At 39.3% G+C, this 21353-nt stretch overlaps 3 protein-coding genes across 4 annotated transcripts in view; all 3 read left to right on the top strand.

The window, feature by feature from the left end:
* Nucleotides 1–4537, top strand: part of LOC121525184 (band 4.1-like protein 4) — a 38893-nt gene extending 34356 nt beyond the window's left edge. The window contains exon 8 of the mRNA XM_041811040.1: nt 4406–4537. Within this exon, the coding sequence (XP_041666974.1) occupies nt 4406–4537 (132 nt within the window). The remainder of the gene's footprint in view (nt 1–4405) is intronic.
* A 956-nt stretch (nt 4538–5493) lies between these two features.
* On the top strand, nt 5494–17361 carry LOC121524719 (band 4.1-like protein 4A). 2 transcript variants are annotated; one of them, XM_041810200.1, is made up of 12 exons: nt 5494–5628; nt 6434–6519; nt 6779–6845; nt 6917–6985; nt 10727–10798; nt 10875–10925; nt 11208–11285; nt 11362–11409; nt 13799–13834; nt 13915–13983; nt 14289–14369; nt 17211–17361. In XM_041810200.1, exons 1-12 carry the CDS (start codon nt 5531–5533, stop codon nt 17266–17268), a joined length of 813 nt encoding a protein of 270 aa, XP_041666134.1. In that variant the 5' UTR covers nt 5494–5530; the 3' UTR covers nt 17269–17361. The 2 variants fall into 2 exon arrangements, with proteins under 2 accessions (XP_041666134.1, XP_041666135.1); XM_041810201.1 differs by lacking the exon at nt 11362–11409.
* Nucleotides 17362–19207: 1846 nt separating this feature from the next.
* LOC121525108 (multidrug resistance-associated protein 1-like) overlaps nt 19208–21353 on the top strand; it is a 28799-nt gene continuing 26653 nt past the window's right edge. Inside the window, exons 1-4 of the mRNA XM_041810912.1 lie at nt 19208–19249; nt 20178–20357; nt 20730–20855; nt 20949–21086. Of these exons, the coding sequence (XP_041666846.1) occupies nt 19208–19249; nt 20178–20357; nt 20730–20855; nt 20949–21086 (486 nt within the window). The remainder of the gene's footprint in view (nt 19250–20177; nt 20358–20729; nt 20856–20948; nt 21087–21353) is intronic.

Raw genomic sequence — 21353 nt, 5'->3', positions numbered from 1 at the left:
CTCATCTACTATCTTTGGTGATCTATAAAGAGTAGGAGTGAGAGCTCATCTACTATCTTTGGTGATCTATAAAGAGTAGGAGTGAGAGCTCATCTACTATCTTTGGTGATCCATAAAGAGTAGGAGTGAGAGCTCATCTACTATCTTTGGTGATCCATAAAGAGTAGGAGTGAGAGCTCATCTACTATCTTTGGTGATCTATAAACAGTAGGAGTGAGAGCTCATCTACTATCTTTGGTGATCTATGAACAGTAGGAGTGAGAGCTCATCTACTATCTTTGGTGATCTATGAACAGTTGGAGTGAGAGCTCATCTACTATCTTTGGTGATCTATAAAGAGTAGGAGTGAGAGCTCATCTACTATCTTTGGTGATCTATAAAGAGTAGGAGTGAGAGCTCATCTACTATCTTTGGTGATCTATAAAGAGTAGGAGTGAGAGCTCATCTACTATCTTTGGTGATCCATAAAGAGTAGGAGTGAGAGCTCATCTACTATCTTTGGTGATCCATAAAGAGTAGGAGTGAGAGCTCATCTACTATCTTTGGTGATCTATGAACAGTAGGAGTGAGAGCTCATCTACTATCTTTGGTGATCTATGAACAGTAGGAGTGAGAGCTCATCTACTATCTTTGGTGATCTATGAACAGTAGGAGTGAGAGCTCATCTACTATCTTTGGTGATCTATGAACAGTTGGAGTGAGAGCTCATCTACTATCTTTGGTGATCTATAAACAGTAGGAGTGAGAGCTCATCTACTATCTTTGGTGATCTATAAAGAGTAGGAGTGAGAGCTTACCTACTATCTTTGGTGATCTATAAACAGTAGGAGTGAGAGCTCATCTACTATCTTTGGTGATCTATAAACAGTAGGAGTGAGAGCTCATCTACTATCTTTGGTGATCTATGAACAGTAGGAGTGAGAGCTCATCTACTATCTTTGGTGATCTATAAAGAGTAGGAGTGAGAGCTCATCTACTATCTTTGGTGATCTATAAACAGTAGGAGTGAGAGCTCATCTACTATCTTTGGTGATCTATAAACAGTAGGAGTAAGAGCTCATCTACTATCTTTGGTCATCTATAAACAGTAGGAGTGAGAGCTCATCTACTATCTTTGGTGATCTATAAACAGTAGGAGTGAGAGCTCATCTACTATCTTTGGTGATCTATAAAGAGTAGGAGTGAGAGCTCATCTACTATCTTTGGTGATCTATGAACAGTAGGAGTGAGAGCTCATCTACTATCTTTGGTGATCTATAAACAGTAGGAGTGAGAGCTCATCTACTATCTTTGGTGATCTATAAAGAGTAGGAGTGAGAGCTCATCTACTATCTTTGGTGATCCATAAAGAGTAGGAGTGAGAGCTCATCTACTATCTTTGGTGATCCATAAAGAGTAGGAGTGAGAGCTCATCTACTATCTTTGGTGATCCATAAAGAGTAGGAGTGAGAGCTCATCTACTATCTTTGGTGATCTATAAACAGTAGGAGTGAGAGCTCATCTACTATCTTTGGTGATCTATGAACAGTAGGAGTGAGAGCTCATCTACTATCTTTGGTGATCTATGAACAGTTGGAGTGAGAGCTCATCTACTATCTTTGGTGATCTATAAAGAGTAGGAGTGAGAGCTCATCTACTATCTTTGGTGATCTATAAAGAGTAGGAGTGAGAGCTCATCTACTATCTTTGGTGATCTATAAACAGTAGGAGTAAGAGCTCATCTACTATCTTTGGTCATCTATAAACAGTAGGAGTGAGAGCTCATCTACTATCTTTGGTGATCTATAAACAGTAGGAGTGAGAGCTCATCTACTATCTTTGGTGATCTATAAAGAGTAGGAGTGAGAGCTCATCTACTATCTTTGGTGATCTATGAACAGTAGGAGTGAGAGCTCATCTACTATCTTTGGTGATCTATAAACAGTAGGAGTGAGAGCTCATCTACTATCTTTGGTGATCTATAAAGAGTAGGAGTGAGAGCTCATCTACTATCTTTGGTGATCCATAAAGAGTAGGAGTGAGAGCTCATCTACTATCTTTGGTGATCCATAAAGAGTAGGAGTGAGAGCTCATCTACTATCTTTGGTGATCCATAAAGAGTAGGAGTGAGAGCTCATCTACTATCTTTGGTGATCTATAAACAGTAGGAGTGAGAGCTCATCTACTATCTTTGGTGATCTATGAACAGTAGGAGTGAGAGCTCATCTACTATCTTTGGTGATCTATGAACAGTTGGAGTGAGAGCTCATCTACTATCTTTGGTGATCTATAAAGAGTAGGAGTGAGAGCTCATCTACTATCTTTGGTGATCTATAAAGAGTAGGAGTGAGAGCTCATCTACTATCTTTGGTGATCTATAAAGAGTAGGAGTGAGAGCTCATCTACTATCTTTGGTGATCCATAAAGAGTAGGAGTGAGAGCTCATCTACTATCTTTGGTGATCCATAAAGAGTAGGAGTGAGAGCTCATCTACTATCTTTGGTGATCTATGAACAGTAGGAGTGAGAGCTCATCTACTATCTTTGGTGATCTATGAACAGTAGGAGTGAGAGCTCATCTACTATCTTTGGTGATCTATGAACAGTTGGAGTGAGAGCTCATCTACTATCTTTGGTGATCTATAAACAGTAGGAGTGAGAGCTCATCTACTATCTTTGGTGATCTATAAAGAGTAGGAGTGAGAGCTTACCTACTATCTTTGGTGATCTATAAACAGTAGGAGTGAGAGCTCATCTACTATCTTTGGTGATCTATAAAGAGTAGGAGTGAGACCTCATCTACTATCTTTGGTGATCTATAAAGAGTAGGAGTGAGACCTCATCTACTATCTTTGGTGATCTATAAAGAGTAGGAGTGAGAGCTTATCTACTATCTTTGGTGATCTATAAACAGTAGGAGTGAGAGCTCATCTACTATCTTTGGTGATCTATAAAGAGTAGGAGTGAGAGCTCATCTACTATCTTTGGTGATCTATAAAGAGTAGGAGTGAGACCTCATCTACTATCTTTGTTGTTTTTCCAGTGAATTTCTTATCAAAAACCTTTCCTGTAATTTTATCTCAACTCCAAACTCTGAAACTTTTTTTTGTTCCAGGCAGAGAATCTCCAAACTTCACTTTAAAGACCGAACCTTTGAACTCAGAGTCGTAAGAAAAAACGTGAGTCCCTGTTAGCGCCCTGATGCCAAAACTAGGCCCGTGCTAATGTGGTCATAATGATGCTACTGAAAATCATGCATGTTATTCTGTATTACCATGTATTTTAACATATATTTCTGTTTTATCAGGTAGTTTTTAATAAATTTGTGTATTTTTGTGTATAATTTTTATTATCATGTATTTTCTCTGTATTTGTATATTTTTTGTGTATTATTTCATATTTTTGTGTATTATCATGTATTTTAAAGGTGACTTATTTTACCCCATTTAGACAAGTTCATATGGGTCTCAGAGGTCTCCAAAACATGCCAGTGAAGTTTGTTGCTGAAAAAAACTCTAGTATTGAATCTGACTAAAAACCCCTCTGTTTCAGCCCTTCTCAGAACGAGCCGTTTCTCTGTCAGTGGCTTGAAATGGTAATTAGCTGTCTGACTCCACCCTTGACCACACCCCTCTCAGGAAATGGATGCAGCACTCGTGATATTGCAGACACTTTTTTTTCCTAAAAGTTTAAACCAGGATTTGAACCATCAATCTCCCAGACTGTAGTTAGCAGGGTAACCCACTGAGCTATCCAGCATCTCAGCTGGTAGCTGAGAGGATCAGTAGAGGAGGGCAGAACTTTCCTTCAAGTGGGGGAGGGCCAACCAAACCTGGGGGCGGGTGCTTAGGCCCCTGGTGAGGTCACTAGGTGTAAAATCTGAGAACGGCTTGTCTCAGCACACATTTTCTGAAAGGTGGAGAAAGAGAGGGGATTGTGGACAGGGGCACATATTTGTGTTAGAAAAACCTGAAAAGTGGTTTTTGCATGATATGTCCCCTTTAACATATATTTCTGTGTTATTAATTTTTTAACATATTTGTGTATTTCTGTTCTGTATGTTCCAGGGCTCAGAGACGTCGTTCTTCTTTCAATCAGCTGATCGCTCCGACTGTAAACGTTTATGGAGATGTTGTGTGGAGCATCACATCTTTTTCAGGTTCTTGTTCTGTGGTGTCTGACCTGTGAGGACAATCGATGATCAGAACAGTTGGGGTTACGGCTAAGACCAACCCTAACCCTAAATTAGAGACAGTTGTCAAACAATAAAAAACAAAATAAATATCCACACCCTGGCCTGTAGGGGGCAGTAGACCTGCTTTAGCTCTAATCGAGTCTAAAGCCAGATGTACACTGTATGATTTTCCTGCGATTCAGCCACAAAGTTAGAGTTGCATGACTCACTCTGAAGTCGGGTTGACCTTCAGTCGGATCAGGCGTCGTTTGCCGTGCTGTGTACAGGGGTGCACGATGGCCGACCACAGCTCAACTACGACCTGATGACCTGCTCCCATCTGGTCGGGAGGATTTCTGGCATGTTTGATATTTTGGTCGTATGACTCCAGTATCTTCACAGTGAGAGCAGAAACGTGAGCAGAATAGAGACTTTTGGGGATTGTTTTTCTTTGTAAACGGTCAGACAGCTTCCTAGATTACCATGACAATGGCTGGAATCACTTTTTGACGCACCCTGCTATGATAAAGGAAATCAACAAGCAGGAAATATTTCTACCCGTGGACCTGTGTGAGCACACAACTCGTGCACGATGGTTGTGCGTCATAAACGATTCAGTCAGATCATTTTCAGTATGAGATGACATTCTGCCACGACTGTCGTATGGTCAGCTTGAAATCGCACAGTGTACACCTAGCTTGACATAATGAATGATTTCTGTCTAGTTCACATTTCCTGTTCCAGAAAATGTTCAATGTTCTATATTTCTGTGTAGAATCTAAAGATGTAGATCAGTAAAGGTTCAGAAAGACCAGAACCAGAACTAGAACAGAACCAGAACCAGAGTGTCTAAGGAACATGTCTGTCAACGGCCAAATGAGGATAGTGAAGATCTCAGGATCTCTAACTGGATCAAGGGATAAAACTCAAATCAGATCAGCTAGACTAAATTTTAAAGTGACACTGACCTCCATCAACTGGCCAATCACACCCTCTGCAGCCAATCACACGCTCTGTTGCCAATCACACCCTCTGCAGCCAATCACACGCTCTGTTGCCAATCACACCCTCTGCAGCCAATCACACCCTCTGCAGCCAATCACACGCTCTGTTGCCAATCACACCCTCTGCAGCCAATCACACGCTCTGTTGCCAATCACATCCTCTGTAGCCAATCACAGCCTCTATAGCCAATCACACCCTCTGCAGCCGATCACACCCTCTGTAGCCAATCACACGCTCTGTAGCCAATCACACCCTCTGCAACCAATCACATCCTCTGTAGCCAATCACACCCTCTGCAGCCAATCACACCCTCTGTAGCCAATCACATCCTCTGTAGCCAATCACACCCTCCAACATTACTTCATAGATTAAGATGATATATGCCCATTGCATCAAGTCTTGCCTTCTGTGTTTGTTTTTCTTTAGAATGTCTGAGTCAGATCCTGAAACGAATAAACTGAAACAAAGCAGGTAAAAACAACATCTATCTATCTATCTATCTATCTATCTATCTATCTATCCATCTATATCATGTATGAGGTTTTGATTTATTGTTTTCCTGAGTTTTTCATTCTTTTCCTTTGTTTATTCGGTGTATCTTATGTTTTGATTTTTTTTTGCTAATTTGTGAGTTAGTTATAATCCCCTGTGTTACATGTCTAGTTTAACTCCCTGTGTTGGCATTTGTTCTTTGTCCCCTGTGTTTCATGTCTAGTTTAACTTCCTGCGTTTTTATTTGTTTCTGCGCTCCTAGTGTCTCTTTTTTAATGTATGTCTTCCTTGTCTCCAGTGTTCTTGTGTGTTCTGAAGTTCCTTTTTGTTCGTTGTTTCATTTCCTTAAGTGTGATTCCAGTTTTTCGTCCTGCGTGAGTTTCTCTCCTCTTTTATTACCCTCACTAGTTTCACCTGGGTCTCGTTAGTCACACCTGTCTCTCCTTGTGCAATCAATCCCTGTGTGTTTAGGTTCTGTGTTTCTCCCTGTCCTTCTTGTGCTTCTCCTACTGCCTCCTGTCTTTTTGTTGCTCTTGTTAGATTTTTAAAATAAGATTTGTTGGAGTATTTTCTTGGCTTTTTTGTTAATTAAGCTTACTTTGGTTTATTGGCATTTGAGTCCTCCTTTTGAGTTTTTGCTAAATCTGACAAACTATCCATCTATTTGTATAGACTTATACATACATCCATTGTTCTTTTTTGCGGTTTGAATCTTTAAAATGTCTTGACATTCTTAGATAACTAAAATGCCTATTTATGACCCCCTCCTCTCTTTCTTTCGCAGCATCTCTCTTTCTCTCCAAACTCTGGATTTCAGTTTGAGAAAAAAGAATATCATCAAAAAACCATCAGTGATGGCTAAACATTACAGTATGTATACTAAATAATTATCATCAAATACATGTTGTTCTATTGATTTGATTTGATTTATTTCATTTCATTTTGTTTGATTTGATTTCATTTTAATGAGGTCATTTTATTTTATTGATTAATTACTTTTTATTTCATTCTATTGAGTTTCTTTTATTTAATCTAATCTTAATATTTATTCTATTTCTATAACTTTTGTTGACTCAGTGTTTAATTTTGAAGTGATTTTTTTGTCTCCGCCCTGTCTCCTACCCTTAAGCCAATCGCAGAGCAAGTGTCACCAGTGAATCAATTGTTGTGCAGACAGCCCCCGCTGCAGTTCAACGGTGAGTCATTGGCTGAAAAGAGCACTTTTATAATGTGATAATCACATGATTCACCTGTCAGGGCTCTGCAGGTCAGAGGGCGGGAATGAAAGTGGCGCTGTGAGGCCAAGTGCACCATGGGAAACCAGCGGCCCTCTAAGGTAAGAGCACATAAAAACAAAAAAAAATTTTAATAAAAAAATAAAAAGTGAAGATAATTATAAACAGTTAAGATAATTTTAAAAGAGTGAGAATTATTATAAAAATTAAAGATTGTTTATAAACAAACAGTAAAGATTATTTACAAATGAACATAAACAGTGAAGATCATTTATAAACAAACAGTGGAGATTGTTCTTAAACAAAAAGTGAAGATTATTTATGAACAGTGTTGTTAATTAACAAACATAAACAAGATTATTTAGAAACATACACAAATAAGATTATTTATAAACAAACACAAGAAGTGAAGATCATTTAGAAACAAACTTATGTTAATTTAGAAAAAAACAAACTGAAGATCATTTACAAACAAAGAGTGAAGATCATTTACAAACAAAGAGTGAAGATCATTTACAAACAAAGAGTGAAGATCATTTACAAAGAGTGAAGATCATTTACAAACAAAGAGTGAAGATCATTTACAAACAAAGAGTGAAGATCATTTACAAACAAACAGTGAAGATCATTTACAAACAAAGAGTGAAGATCATTTACAAAGAGTGAAGATCATTTACAAACAAAGAGTGAAGATCATTTACAAACAAAGAGTGAAGATCATTTACAAACAAAGAGTGAAGATCATTTATAAACAAAGAGTGAAGATCATTTATAAACAAACAGTGAAGATCATTTATAAACAAACATAAACAGTGAAGATTAATGATAAACAAACAGTGAAGATTAATGATAAACAAACAGTGAAGATCATTTACAAACAAAGAGTGAAGATCATTTACAAACAAAGAGTGAAGATCATTTACAAACAAAGAGTGCAGATCATTTACAAACAAAGAGTGAAGATCATTTATAAACAAAGAGTGAAGATCATTTACAAACAAAGAGTGAAGATCATTTACAAACAAACAGTGAAGATCATTTATAAACAAACAGTGAAGATCATTTATAAACAAACATAAACAGTGAAGATTAATGATAAACAAACAGTGAAGATCATTTAGAAACAAAGAGTGAAGATCATTTAGAAACAAAGAGTGAAGATCATTTACAAACAAAGAGTGAAGATCATTTACAAACAGTGAAGATCATTTATAAACAAACAGTGAAGATTTTTTATAAACAAACATAAACAGTGAAAATTATTTATGAACAGTGTTATTTTACAAACAAACATAAACAGTGAAGATTAATGATAAACAAACAGTGAAGATCATTTACAAGCAAACAGTGAAGATCATTTACAAACAAAGAGTGACGATCATTTACAAACAAACAGTGAAGATCATTTATAAATTAAAGCTGCAAGCAGCATTGGACGGGTCCTCGGTCTGTTGCACGTCCCTCTTGCCCGTTTGACCTCCACTTTGAGGGTTTCATCCCTCTTTGACCCTTTGACCTGCTCAAAGTTAGACTGAGGTGTGTCCCTGCAGCTCTGTCAGGAGCCTCAGCCTTTGTAATGGGTGTGTAGTACGCATTCCATTTTCCCGCCTTCAGTGAGTCACATGACCAGCTGCACGGTAAGCTTATTGTAATGTTCAAAAAACCTGCATCTGTAAGACACACAAACACACACTCAAGCGCGCTTCGTGCGCTAACACACACAAATGCACCATCTCTCCCATTCACTTAATATGGGATATATGTGTGGCTGTCTTTGGCGACTGACATGGCCAAAGACTTTATGGGGGACTGTATGTGGATGAGAAGCCACCCACAGTCCCACCATCCTGTTACAGCTTTGTTTAAATGGGCTGCTTTATTGGAACAGCTCCGTGTGTGCGTGATCAGAGCTCATTAAGGGGCTTCCCCTGGTTGCCATGGTAATTAATGCCTGCATTCCGGGTGCTTTCATCTGTCAATCAGTGGATGACATCATCCCTAACTGCTCTCTTGATCAGGATTGAAATTGACTGAAATCTTTTTGAATCTCCCCTCACAGATGCCACAATTTGGACCAAATCTCTGTAAAAATAAGATAGTTTTGTAGTAAATTTTGTCAGGAATCCATCCATGTCATTTTTAAAGCTGTAAGACCTTTGGTTTGTTGTGTTGAGGCCCAACTGTTGCAGCTTATGTGGATCAGATTTTTCGTCACCCCATTCATTTAAATGGGAGCAGCAGGGAGGGCTTCTTTGGGGTTGACCAGCTTTGAGGGCCTGGTTTTCAGAAACCATTTGAGAAACAACAAATTCCTTCAGAACTTTTGATCAGCATGGCCTAGTGTGTCTTCTCTGCGAGTTTCAAGCTGATACCATTTACGGCCTAGGAGAAGATACATTTTGATCAGAGCCCTTTTTTCCTAGAAAATTTTATTTTGAAAGGCAAATTGCCGGCTTCCTGTTTGAGATAGGTTAGGGGTGTCAGCGCGTGATTTGTGGGTCTCGATGAGACGAGCGTTTCAACGTTGGTTTGATCTCTCTACGACATTCCTACTGGCCGTGAGGGCCGTTTTAGTGTGCCTAGGTGGCGCTAGAGAGCACATTTTGGCATATTTGGGGTTAATTTTTTCATTTTATCAAATTTTTTGCCGAAACTGAGGTGTGTGCCAATTTTGGTGAGTTTTTGAGCATGTTTAGGGGGTCAAATTAAGGTTCAAAGAGGCGTGGGAATAATAATAAGAAGAAAGAAATGGACGAAATACCATAGGGTCCTTGCCCTTCTAGCTCCTGCTTGAAGGGCAAGGACCCTAATAAACAGTGAAGATCATCTATAAACAAACAGTGATGTTATATTACAAACATAAACGATGAAGATTAATAATAAACAACCAGTGAGGATCCTTTATAAACAAACTTAAACAGTGAAGATTATTTATAAACAAACAGTGATGTTAATTTACAAACAAACATAAACAATGAAGATTAATTTTAAACAAACATAAACAGTAAAGATTATCCACATCTCTGATTCAGAGAATTGGTTCCAGATAGATTTACCTGGTCCTCCAAGTCCACCACCAGTCTCAGAGCTGTCCTCGTCTTTTACTACCTACAGAGATGGCAAACTCAAAGTCCTTCCATACTGCTGATTTCCCTGCATAGATTCAGTAGCTCTGAGGTGTAAATTATCATCAAATCATTTAATCATTATCATAACTGTTGATTTATTTCAGTAATTCAATTCAAAAAGGTAAACTCATATGTTTTAATCTTCATTCCACACAGACTGATGTATTTCAGTGTTGAATTCATTTAACACCAGATTCAACAATGCAGAAGAGCTAAAAAGAAACAAACTCTGATATAGATCAGTCTGTGTGGAATTAATACAAAGTTTATTTTTTAACTGAATTACTGAAATAAATCAACTTGTTGATGGCATTGTAATTTACTGAGATGCAGCTGTCTCATGTAATTATTCACTATTCTCTCGTTTGGTAACTGGCGTGATTTCAGACATTTTAACGTCATGTGCCCGTTAAACCGGCTAAAAGCTAGTAAATACCTGCTGACATGCCTGTAGGCATGAACAACTGAGAGGAGACTCTAGAGCAGGCCAGGAACCTTCTGGAAGAATGATATATATATTATTATGGTCTGGGAATTGAAAACATCTGGTTCAACCTGCTGATCCAGCAGAGACCTGGTCCTGGAGTAGAGAGAAGACACGGCTGGAGCACAACAGTGTCATAAAAACAGAAACATTTAGATCTGTCTTTATTACATTTCATTATCTAACAAATACGATAAAATCCCTGAATTACATCATTTTATTTACTGCAGTGGCCTGTACAACCCCAAATTTCCCCCAAACACCAAAGAAGAAGAAAGTCAAGATAGAGGACAACGACAGAGGTACAAACAAATACATAAACAAATTAACCGATAAACAAAGAATAAATGTTTTATATTTCTCTGGTTTGTCTTTTAGGCGGAGCAGGAGTCTGGATGGGGATCGACCAATCAGAGAACAGGACAGGAGGTTTGTAAATCTCAGGTTAAAATCCAAAACACTTTACGATTAATGAAACTAAATCTGCTATGTTGACAACAGTAAGAAATAAAAGTTTTATTTAAATTTAAATAATGTTGAACATTCACTTTTGATTACTGATTACCTTCAAATAGATTTGGTGTTTTTATATTTTCAGTCTTCAACTGTAATTAAGATCTCAAAAACATTAAAATGTTTTAAAGATTTTAAAGGCTTTTAAATATTTCAACCTTTTTTTTTTTTTAAAGTTCTTCAATATTTGACCTCCAGGTCTCGTTCCCATGGCAACACCAGCAGCGAATCAGAAAATAGTAACCGGCAGCGTCGGAAACGGGGGTCAAAGACCAGGTGAGGAACAACTCTGAATTTCTTCCTGATGATTGGCGTCCTGCATCACTCTAATTTACTTCCTGTTTTCATACAGGGGTAGCCATGGTGACCATGCCGCCAAACACAGGAATCGTGCCCGATCGTACGTCACACCCGACCTCATCTGACCCCATCTAATCCCACCTGACCCCTACCTGATCACACCTGATCCCACCTGACCTCAAATGACCCCACCTGATTTGACCTGACCTCATCTGACCTCATCTGACCCCATCTAATCCCACCTGACCCCTACCTGATCCCACCTGATCCCACCTGACCTCAAATGACCCCACCTGATTTGACCTGACCTCATCTGACCCCACCTGATCCCAGCTGACCCCTACCTGATCACACCTGATCCCACCCGACCTCAAATAACCCCACCTGAGTTGACCTGACCTCATCTGACCTCATCTGACCCCACCTGGTCCCAGCTGACCCCTACGTGATCACACCTGATCCCACCTGATCCCACCTGATCCCACCAGACCTCGAATAACCCCACCTGATCTGACCTGACCTCCTCTGACCCCACCTGACCTCCGCCTGATCCCACCTGATCTCACCTGACCTCAGATTACCCCACCCAATCTGACCTGACCTCTCCTGACCTTACCTGACCAACAGACTGTTAATGCTAATAGATGACTAATTGTACAAAAATATGGAAAAAATGCTAACAGGCAGCTAATGCTAACATACAGCTATCCTTACAGGGTATGCATTGACGTCACTTTCAGCGTGCGTCACGACTGCTCAGCCGGGTAAAACGGCAGTCTGCCATACAGGAAACACATGAGAACAGGAGACAAGCAGACTCAGACCCATTCAGGGATATCTGGACTGGACAGAGATGGGTTTCCTAAAGACACAGTTGACCGTTGACATTCATATGTGGTTATCGACTGTCCAGACATTTATAATGGACTTGGTTTCAGGCTCACACAGCCTGGTTCATCAGTGAGCGTGGTTAAAGTGAAGAGTTTAGATCAGCTGTTTTTCAGTTTCAGTGTTTGGTTTACCTCTTACTGTAGCTCATCTTTAAAAAGATGTAGTTGTTAAATCTGTTATCACACGAGATCAGCCTAGTCTACCTCGTCGGTCTTTCTTAATCTCGTTAATTTTTAACCCCAGTTAAACTTTTATTTTATTTCTAATCTGATAAACACTCTACAGCTCTCAACCTTCATATGATGTGGTTTAACTGTTAGCGTCATACGTTAAATATCTTCTAACTTTTTGGTCTTTCCCTGTAAAACCAGCCGTGTTAATCGGACATCACAGGACTATTTACAGCTAGAAAACACAGAAGCCTTGTTGTCTTAGATATTATTTTACTGTCTGGTTGATCTGCTGCAATTTTGGCCTTCATTTTCCTTTAAGATAAGATGATGGGGAATGGAGGGAGTTTAAGCTAATAACCATAACTATCCGACTGCTTGTGTTAGCCTAGCTGCTGTCCAGCTGTCTTTATTCAAATTTATGGTTCCAGACATTTCTATGAACAGATTCTATCAGCTGAGGATCTGGACTGACCACGGTGAACATCATCAAGGTGTAGTTATTAAAAAGAGCCTCCTTCAGCTGGAATGTTCACTAGGTTCTGTCGCCAGCTCAGAGGCTGAGATGCCAGAGACTCGCGGCGCTATGGCGTCACATGCATACCCAGTATAGACAGCTTATGTTAGCAAAACGCTAATTCTAATAAACTAAACCAGACACAACATGTGATTCCAGTGACAGTATTAACAGAGACATTTAATGCTAACTAATGCTAATGCTAACACAAGCTGTTTCTCAAAGCCAAAGAAGGATCCTGGAGCGGCCATTTTTGAAGGAAACTACATCGACTGCTGTCAGAGGAATGTTCCAATGTCAAGGATCTTGAAAAATTTTCCAAGGACTGAGTCCCTCATTCAAAGGATTTCCAAGGATGCATATGTGTATCCTCCTCTCACAGGAATTACCCACAATCCATTGTGCATTGTTTTCCTTTTTTAAAAAAAATAAACAAATAGCGTAATATCAGGAAGAAGCCGGATCCTAGCGCGTTCAATACACTTTAAAATGTCCTGTTTCCACTATAAATATAAAGTCATTATTTCATTTCATCACAGTAAAGCTGGACGGGTAAAAGTAGTGCCACATAATATGATTATATTATATATTGTGTGATTATATGAAATGATCAGTATGATTATACAGTCATATCGTTAAATATATATTATGATTATATGATGATGTGATAGCTTATTAGACAGTGCAGGGTAAAACTTATGACATAATCATGTACACTCGCTAGTCTGTTCCAAACTTTTTTTCAAGAGTTACCAAGGAGGACTCTGGCCTCGCCTCCAAGGGTCCTGACGTGGGAGGATCCTTCCTACAGAGGAAGGGTCCTGGACTCTGAGAAAGCTACAGCCATGTAAAGCTAGCAATTGAAAATGCTTGTGAAGCTAATGCTAACCCTTTCATGCTAACCTTTTCAGGTGCAGTCCTGATGCCCAAACATGGAAACACATCCGGTAAGAAACCCATTGGTTATTCTGATTGGCTGAGACTGATATTGATCTCTGATTGGTTACTGTAGTGTCTGTGTGAACAGGAAGCAGCTGGTGGAGCCCACAGGGTCAGCGGACAGGAAGACGGAGGAAATTCCTTTTATGGAAGTGAGGTGAGTGGGCGAGAGAGAGAGTAACCATGTTTATTAAGAGTGACCCACGCTCCCTTTTTGGGTGACAACGTTCCATCCATTGGCTCCCAAACTGTTAATAGACCCTCTAGACTACTCTCAGTGATTACTGGTACTGGTCTGTTGATTTAGCTTGTTTTAATCATGTGACCCTGTGACATCGTTATCAGCAGTAGTAGATTTGAACCTTTTTTTATAATTGTGTCAATGGGCTAACCAAACATGCCGTAATCATGCCGAGGGTGGGAGTGTCAGTGTGATTTCAGACTTTACTATGGTTTTTACAGAGTGTCTGGTGAGCCAATGAGAAGACGTCATCCTCCCAGGGGGCGGAAACACCGCCAGTGGGTGTCAGCTTCAGATCTTGAGTAAGTCTCAAACAAGAACTAGCAAACCCGTGCAGTATGCTACAGCACGGCAGAGAGACCACGTAGATCCCCCTGTGAGTGTCCTTACATTAGAATAAAAATAAATAAATAAAAAGCACAGTGCACTTTGTATATGAGGTAGTACTGCCCGTCAACAGTAGGTGGCAGTGTGACAAAGGAAGCTGCTGGATCAGGATCAGGGCAGGACTATTTATAATATAACATTCAATGATGATAGGATACATGATGTAAGAGGTGCCACTGGCATTATGTAGTGGATGGCACTCCAGCAAAACCATAAAATAAACATTTAAATGTGTAAAAGGGCAGACCCTGATCCTACATGTGAAATTTGAAGGGAACTGGATTTTTAAAAGAACAGTTGTGTCCCTTAGTGTGGCCAGTAGGGGGTGCTAGAGCAAAACAATAAAACAAACCTTACAGTGTGTAGAGGGGCAGACCTTGACTGTACATGTGAATTTTGAACAAAGTTTGGCAGCTAATAACCACTACACCCTCTGGTGAAAACTCCTGCAGAGCACAAGCTGTCACACATGTCTAGTTTGAGGCAGAACCATTCTTGAGTCCGTCATATTCGTACTTTCAGAGACTGTTTCAGATGTGACACCTGAAAATTGACAGTAAAACGGCCAAAGTTGGTCATTTTTCATGTATGTATAAACATCAGAAGTTTTAAAAGGCTCAATAACTTATGGGCTTGAATTTAAAAAGTGTTTGAAATAAGCATTTATGGTGAAGTATTGAGAATACATTTAATAAAATCAATATCAAAGAGTGAACCGGTATGGAGTTTAATATTTGATTAGTTTTCTGATTCACCGTCAAACATAAAACATGTTAAAAGCTCATAAAATCAAATCAGTCAGATATAAATCTTCCCTAACCCCAAACACTGACATCATTTAGACTTTTTTTCAGGCTACAGTCAGTCCGTCATAGCCTAAGTTTAGTCAAAAGATAGTCATAGGAAACTGGGCTATGCTTTGTCGGTCTGATTTGGTCCAAATTTAACCCAATAATAGTCATTTAAAATATGACTATATTACAGCTAAGTCTTCATAGAGACGTCTTGATAGAGACAGGTTTCTCTTCATGCAGGTGTTTTTCTGATCCCACACTGAGACCAAACACTGGAAATGCAGATTTTTTTTTTGTGCTTTTATTTATTTATTTATTTTTTGCAGTGTGTACCATATACCCCATATTCACAATAATATATACATTTCTAACACTACTGCGATGGGTAAATAAATCCAAACCAAGTTTACATTCTTGCACAAGGAAAACAAGGAACCACAACAACCACAAACAAAAAGCAAAAAAAAAAACAAGCAGCAAAAACAAACAAAGGAAAACAAAAACAAAAACAAAAGCATGGCATTCACACTCATCTTAGCAGTTCATGACACATTGTCTTCATATTACATTAAATTTCCTGTCCATTTATAAGCCTTTTGTAGATAACAGTCATATGACAAGCACATTTCATTCTACTGTCTAGAAAAAGGGACAAGAGTAATGAGTGTCAAACATCTCTTTGTAACATCGCTCCACGATAACCCTCGCTCTCTGCAAAGTGTTTCCAGATAGGAACCCCAAATAGATCTGAATTCCTTTACGTTGTTATTAATTCTGTATATTAACTGTTCGAATGAAGCAACCCTTGCCAACTCGTCCCTCCATTCCCCAAAACTGGTTTTGTCTGTTGATTTCCAATGTCTCAAAACAATCCTGCTCCCTGTTGTTAAAGTCAGTTTCACCCAGGAACGTATCTTTGGACATAATCTGGTATCTGCTGGAAAGGCACCTAGAACACATAATGCTGGACATTGAGTGAGCTCTGTATCCAGTATGTTGTTAATACATTTAACAAGGAAATGCAGATTTTTGATTAGACTAAATACAGTATAAATGTGCGTAGACAGAATCAGCTGATTATGCCTCCTGACAGCTGATTAATGATCAGCCGATTGATGATCAGCCAGCACGGTCACCATAAACTGACTTCACTTCACGTGATGCTGCGGAGGGAAGGATGTCCCATGGGCCGTTAAACATCGGTCTTTTGGCTTCAGTCCTCTCATCTATTCCTCCAGTCTCTCCATGAGTCTCTGGTTGGCCAGAGACCCAAGCAATAGAAAAGTCAAACTGAGATACAGCCATCAACTTAGCTCATTGTTAAAGGCTTAAAGTTCCATTAATCTTGGACAGCTATTGTTTTTTGGAAGAGTATGTTAATTAGATGGAAATACTGATTTTATTTCAGTGCCCGGCCCCCACCCAACCAAGAAAAAGCTCGCTCTTGTGAAAATGGAGTTGATGACCCCCGCTCTAAAGACATATTACTTTCCACCCCTAAATGAAGTCAGAAAAAAGCACTCCACTAAAAATATATTTTTAAAAGTGACTTAAAGGAAAGCACAAGTTAGCCCACCTGATTTCCTCAGGTAGATTGTTCCAGAGCTTTGGGTATTAAAGTCCATTGATCTGAAAACAGTGGTATTACAGTCCCTGTTGGTGGAGTGGACAGGTGGCCAAATAGTTTTGTCCATAAAGTGTATCTGTGGTCAGGTATGAGTGATGCATGAGCAGAGACCATGTGTTCGATATTTATATGTATATCTTTCCAGGTGTGTTCTTAGCATGTGTTCCAAACATGTGAATTGAGCAGACATTTTCTCATGGATGTTTAGAACACGTTAAAAGTCACATGTTTACAACATGTGTGTTTAAAATACATATTCAGAACAATTTGTTTGAACATAGAACAAACGTGTCTACAAGAGAAATGCTGAGTTTTTTATTTATTTATTTTTCCAGATCACAGATGGTCCCACCTCTTCCTATTTCCAAGGCAACTGTGACTTCCTGTGGATAATCCATAATGCCGTTAGTGTACAACTGTCTCACATAATTTTTTTTCATGTGAAATGATCATCTGTAAGAAAATAAAACAAGTATTTGACTGATATGTTTGATTAAAAAATAAAGAGTTGATGAAAAGATCATAAAGAAAGTCTGATTAGAGATCAATAAAGAAAGTCTGATTAGAGATCAATATAGAAAGTCTGATTAGAGATCGATAAAGAAAGTCTGATTAGAGATCGATAAAGAAAGTCTGATTAGAGATCGATATAGAAAGTCTGATTAGAGATCGATAAAGAAAGTCTGATTAGAGATCGATAAAGAAAGTCTGATTAGAGATCAATAAAGAAAGTCTGATTAGAGATCAATATAGAAAGTCTGATTAGAGGTCGATAAAGAAAGTCTGATTAGAGATCGATAAAGAAAGTCTGATTAGAGATCAATATAGAAAGTCTGATTAGAGATCAATAAAGAAAGTCTGATTAGAGATCGATAAAGAAAGTCTGATTAGAGATCAATAAAGAAAGTCTGATTAGAGATCGATATAGAAAGTCTGATTAGAGATCGATATAGAAAGTCTGATTAGAGATCGATAAAGAAAGTCTGATTAGAGATCGATAAAGAAAGTCTGATTAGAGATCAATAAAGAAAGTCTGATTAGAGATCAATATAGAAAGTCTGATTAGAGATCGATAAAGAAAGTCTGATTAGAGATCACTAAAGGTGTTTTATCATGATCAGAAATGTTGATAAAAAATATTTCTATAAATTTTTTTTTTTTTTTTTACCATTTCCTTTAAATCCAGACTTTTATTTTGGTACATAGGTTGGCTCTTCCATTAAAATCAGACTTTTATTTTGGTAGGTAGATTGGCTCTTCCATTAAAATCAGACCTTTATTTTGGTAGGTAGATTGGCTCTTCCATTAAAATCAGACTTTTATTTTGGTAGGTAGGTTGGCTCTTCCATTAAAATCAGACTTTTATTTTGGTAGGTAGGTTGGCTCTTCCATTAAAATCAGACTTTTATTTTGGTAGGTAGGTTGGCTCTTCCATTAAAATCAGACTTTTATTTTGGTAGGTAGGTTGGCTCTTCCATTAAAATCAGACTTTTATTTTGGTAGGTAGGTTGGCTCTTCCATTAAAATCAGACTTTTATTTTGGTAGGTAGGTTGGCTTTATGGTGGCGTAGTAGTCTACTCTGTCTCCTCAGAGTCCAAAGTCTCTGTTCTGAATCCTAGTCACACAGGGCCTTTCTGTACAGAGTCTCCATGTACTGTCCAGGATCACTGGATCCCTCCCACAATCTGCAGACACGCTCGTTAGTTTGACTGGTGACTCTAAATTGCTCATAGGTTTCAGTGTGAATCATTTTTTGGCCCTAGGTATCAGTCCAGTCATTGGCGTTCAACCAGTATGAGGGGAGGTCTCAGAAAATAATGCCTAGGATTGGCTGAAAGGATGTGGATGGATGTGTGATCGATGGATGAGGATTTATTTATGAATGTCAGATACTTAGTTCCTGTGGTTATTAAAGTAAAAAAATAAAATACAAAAGGAACAGCTGGTTATTCCCACAGTGCTTGATATTCCTGAAGGCATCAGTGGAGGTATTATTTTGTACAGCCCAGTGTCAGTAAACGCCTCACGGACACACAAGGAATGTATAGAGATGGTGAGACTTTCACATCATGGTCAGAGATAAGATTTAAATAGAATGTTCTTTCAGACACGGACACAACAGACCTGGACCTGGGACAGGACCCCCCCCCCCCCCCGCCACACACACACACACACACACACACACAAACAGCACGTTTTCTTTTCAGCTGTGGTCTCTGACCGAAAACAACATCAGAAGATCCAGAGCTCAGAGAAAAACTTCAACGTAGAGATCAATAACTACAGATCAGTCTAATAGAAATCATTAAATCAGATCAGAAGACAGAGGAGATGGAGGAACTCTGCAGTCTGAACGGTCTGGATCCTCTCTGGGTGAGTTTCAAATACAAGATAAAATTCATTAAATAAAGTCATTGCTTGAATAGAAGAATGAATTGATATTAGGAAGTCAAAGATTTTATAAGGAATGAAACATAAAAGATTAAAGGACAAAAAAAGATCAGCTGTAGAGAAAACTGGTGGTACTAACCCTGAAAGAAAGCCGTGAGGAGCTGGTGGCTTAGTCACATGATGATGTAGGATGGTGTGTTTATGATGATGATGATGATGTAAGATGGCGTGTGATGATGATGATGAGGTAGTTTGGCGTGTGATGATGATGATGATGTAAGATGGCGTGTGATGATGATGATGAGGTAGTTTGGTGTGTGATGATGAGGTAGTTTGGCGTGTGATGATGATGAGGTAGTTTGGCATGTGATGATGATGAGGTAGTTTGGCGTGTGATGATGATGAGGTAGTTTGGTGTGTGTGATGATGAGGTAGTTTGGCGTGTGATGATGATGATGATGTAAGATGGCATGTGATGATGATGATGATGAGGTAGTTTGGTGTGTGTGATGATGAGGTAGTTTGGCGTGTGATGATGATGAGGTAGTTTGGCGTGTGATGATGATGATGATGTAAGATGGCGTGTGATGATGATGATGAGGTAGTTTGGTGTGTGTGATGATGAGGTAGTTTGGCGTGTGATGATGATGATGATGTAAGATGGCGTGTGATGATGATGATGAGGTAGTTTGGTGTGTGATGATGATGATGAGGTAGTTTGGCGTGTGATGATGATGATGAGGTAGTTTGGCGTGTGATGATGATGATGATGTAAGATGGCGTGTGATGATGATGATGAGGTAGTTTGGCGTGTGATGATGATGATGAGTTAGTTTGGCGTGTGCTGGTGTTCGGTGATGTCACATGATGACCTTGGATTGTGTGTTGATTGTGTCATTTGTTGATGCAGGACTGGAACGTCACATGGTACACTCCCCATCCTGACCTGACTCGGTGTTTCCAGCACACGGTCCTGGTCTGGCTCCCTTGTGTTTACCTGTGGACCTGTTCTCCTCTCTATGTGCTCTACCTGCAGCTCCGCCCACTATGCGGCGTCATTCCTCTCTCCAGACTCTGCTGCAGTAAGACGGTAAGAAACACTCTAACGGGGGTGTACACCTGAACCAGAACCTTTTTTTGACCAGTTCTAATCCAGGTGAACCTGATCTGACTTGGTCTATCCTAGATAATTCCTTACATGTTACCTACCAGCTCTAGACCTGGTTTAACCCACCTAGTCTGATACAGTCTAGCCCAGGCCATCCTCTGTAGCTCCTGGGTCTGATACATATTCAAACCTGTCTTGACCTGGTTAAAACCCAGACTGACCCGGTTTAGACTTGGTCTGACCTGGTTTAAACCTGATATGAACTGTGTTAAACCTGTAACTCCTGGGTCTATTCTAGTTTAACCCTGATCTGACCTGGTTTAAACCCAGTCTGACCCGGTCTATCTCCTGTAGCTCCTGGCACTGACCCTGGCCTCCTTTGGTCTTCTGGAGATCTTTTACATCCTGGTTAGGCAGAACGAGGAGATACAGAAGCATCTCTTGATCCTGATTGGTCCACTGATCAGGAGCCTCACTCTGGTATGTCCCGGATTCTTCCAGCAGTTGCTTGTTACCATGAAAACTGTCCATCCCACAATTTACAGAGAGGACAGTAACACCTCTTCCTTTCAGGTTCTCTCCGTGGCGATCCTTCAGGTGGAGCGTCTGAAAGGCTGCCGATCCTCAGTGCTCCTCTTCCTGTTCTGGACGCTGATGGTCCTCTGTTCCCTGTTCCCTCTGAAGGCCAACATCCAGCAGATTATTGATCAGGTACTTTTGAACAGATAACATTAATCAGGTACTATTGATCAGATAATATAAATCAGGTACTATTGATCAGATAATATTAATCAGTTTCTATTGATCAGGTACTATTGATCAGATAATAATAATCAGGTACTATCAATCAGATAATATTAATCAGGTATTATTGGTCCAGAAGATGACTGATCATGTATCGTTTATTCTACAGATTAGTGATCAGGAATTTTTGATCCAGCAGATTATTGATCATGTTTTATTGATTCTACAGATTAG

The sequence above is a fragment of the Cheilinus undulatus genome, linkage group 17 (genome assembly GCF_018320785.1).
Source record: "Cheilinus undulatus linkage group 17, ASM1832078v1, whole genome shotgun sequence".
In the NCBI taxonomy this organism is placed as follows: domain Eukaryota; kingdom Metazoa; phylum Chordata; class Actinopteri; order Labriformes; family Labridae; genus Cheilinus; species Cheilinus undulatus.
This window is presented reverse-complemented; position numbering and strand designations above follow the sequence as displayed.

Coding starts and splice junctions, on each gene's coding strand:
- LOC121524719 (XM_041810200.1), top strand. CDS start 5,531: ATGATATATGCCCATTGCATCAAGTCTTGCCTTCTGTGTTTGTTTTTC. Junction 11,410..13,798: donor CACAGGAATCGTGCCCGATC/GTACGTCACACC, acceptor TAACCTTTTCAG/GTGCAGTCCTGATGCCCAAA. Junction 13,984..14,288: donor ATTCCTTTTATGGAAGTGAG/GTGAGTGGGCGA, acceptor TGGTTTTTACAG/AGTGTCTGGTGAGCCAATGA.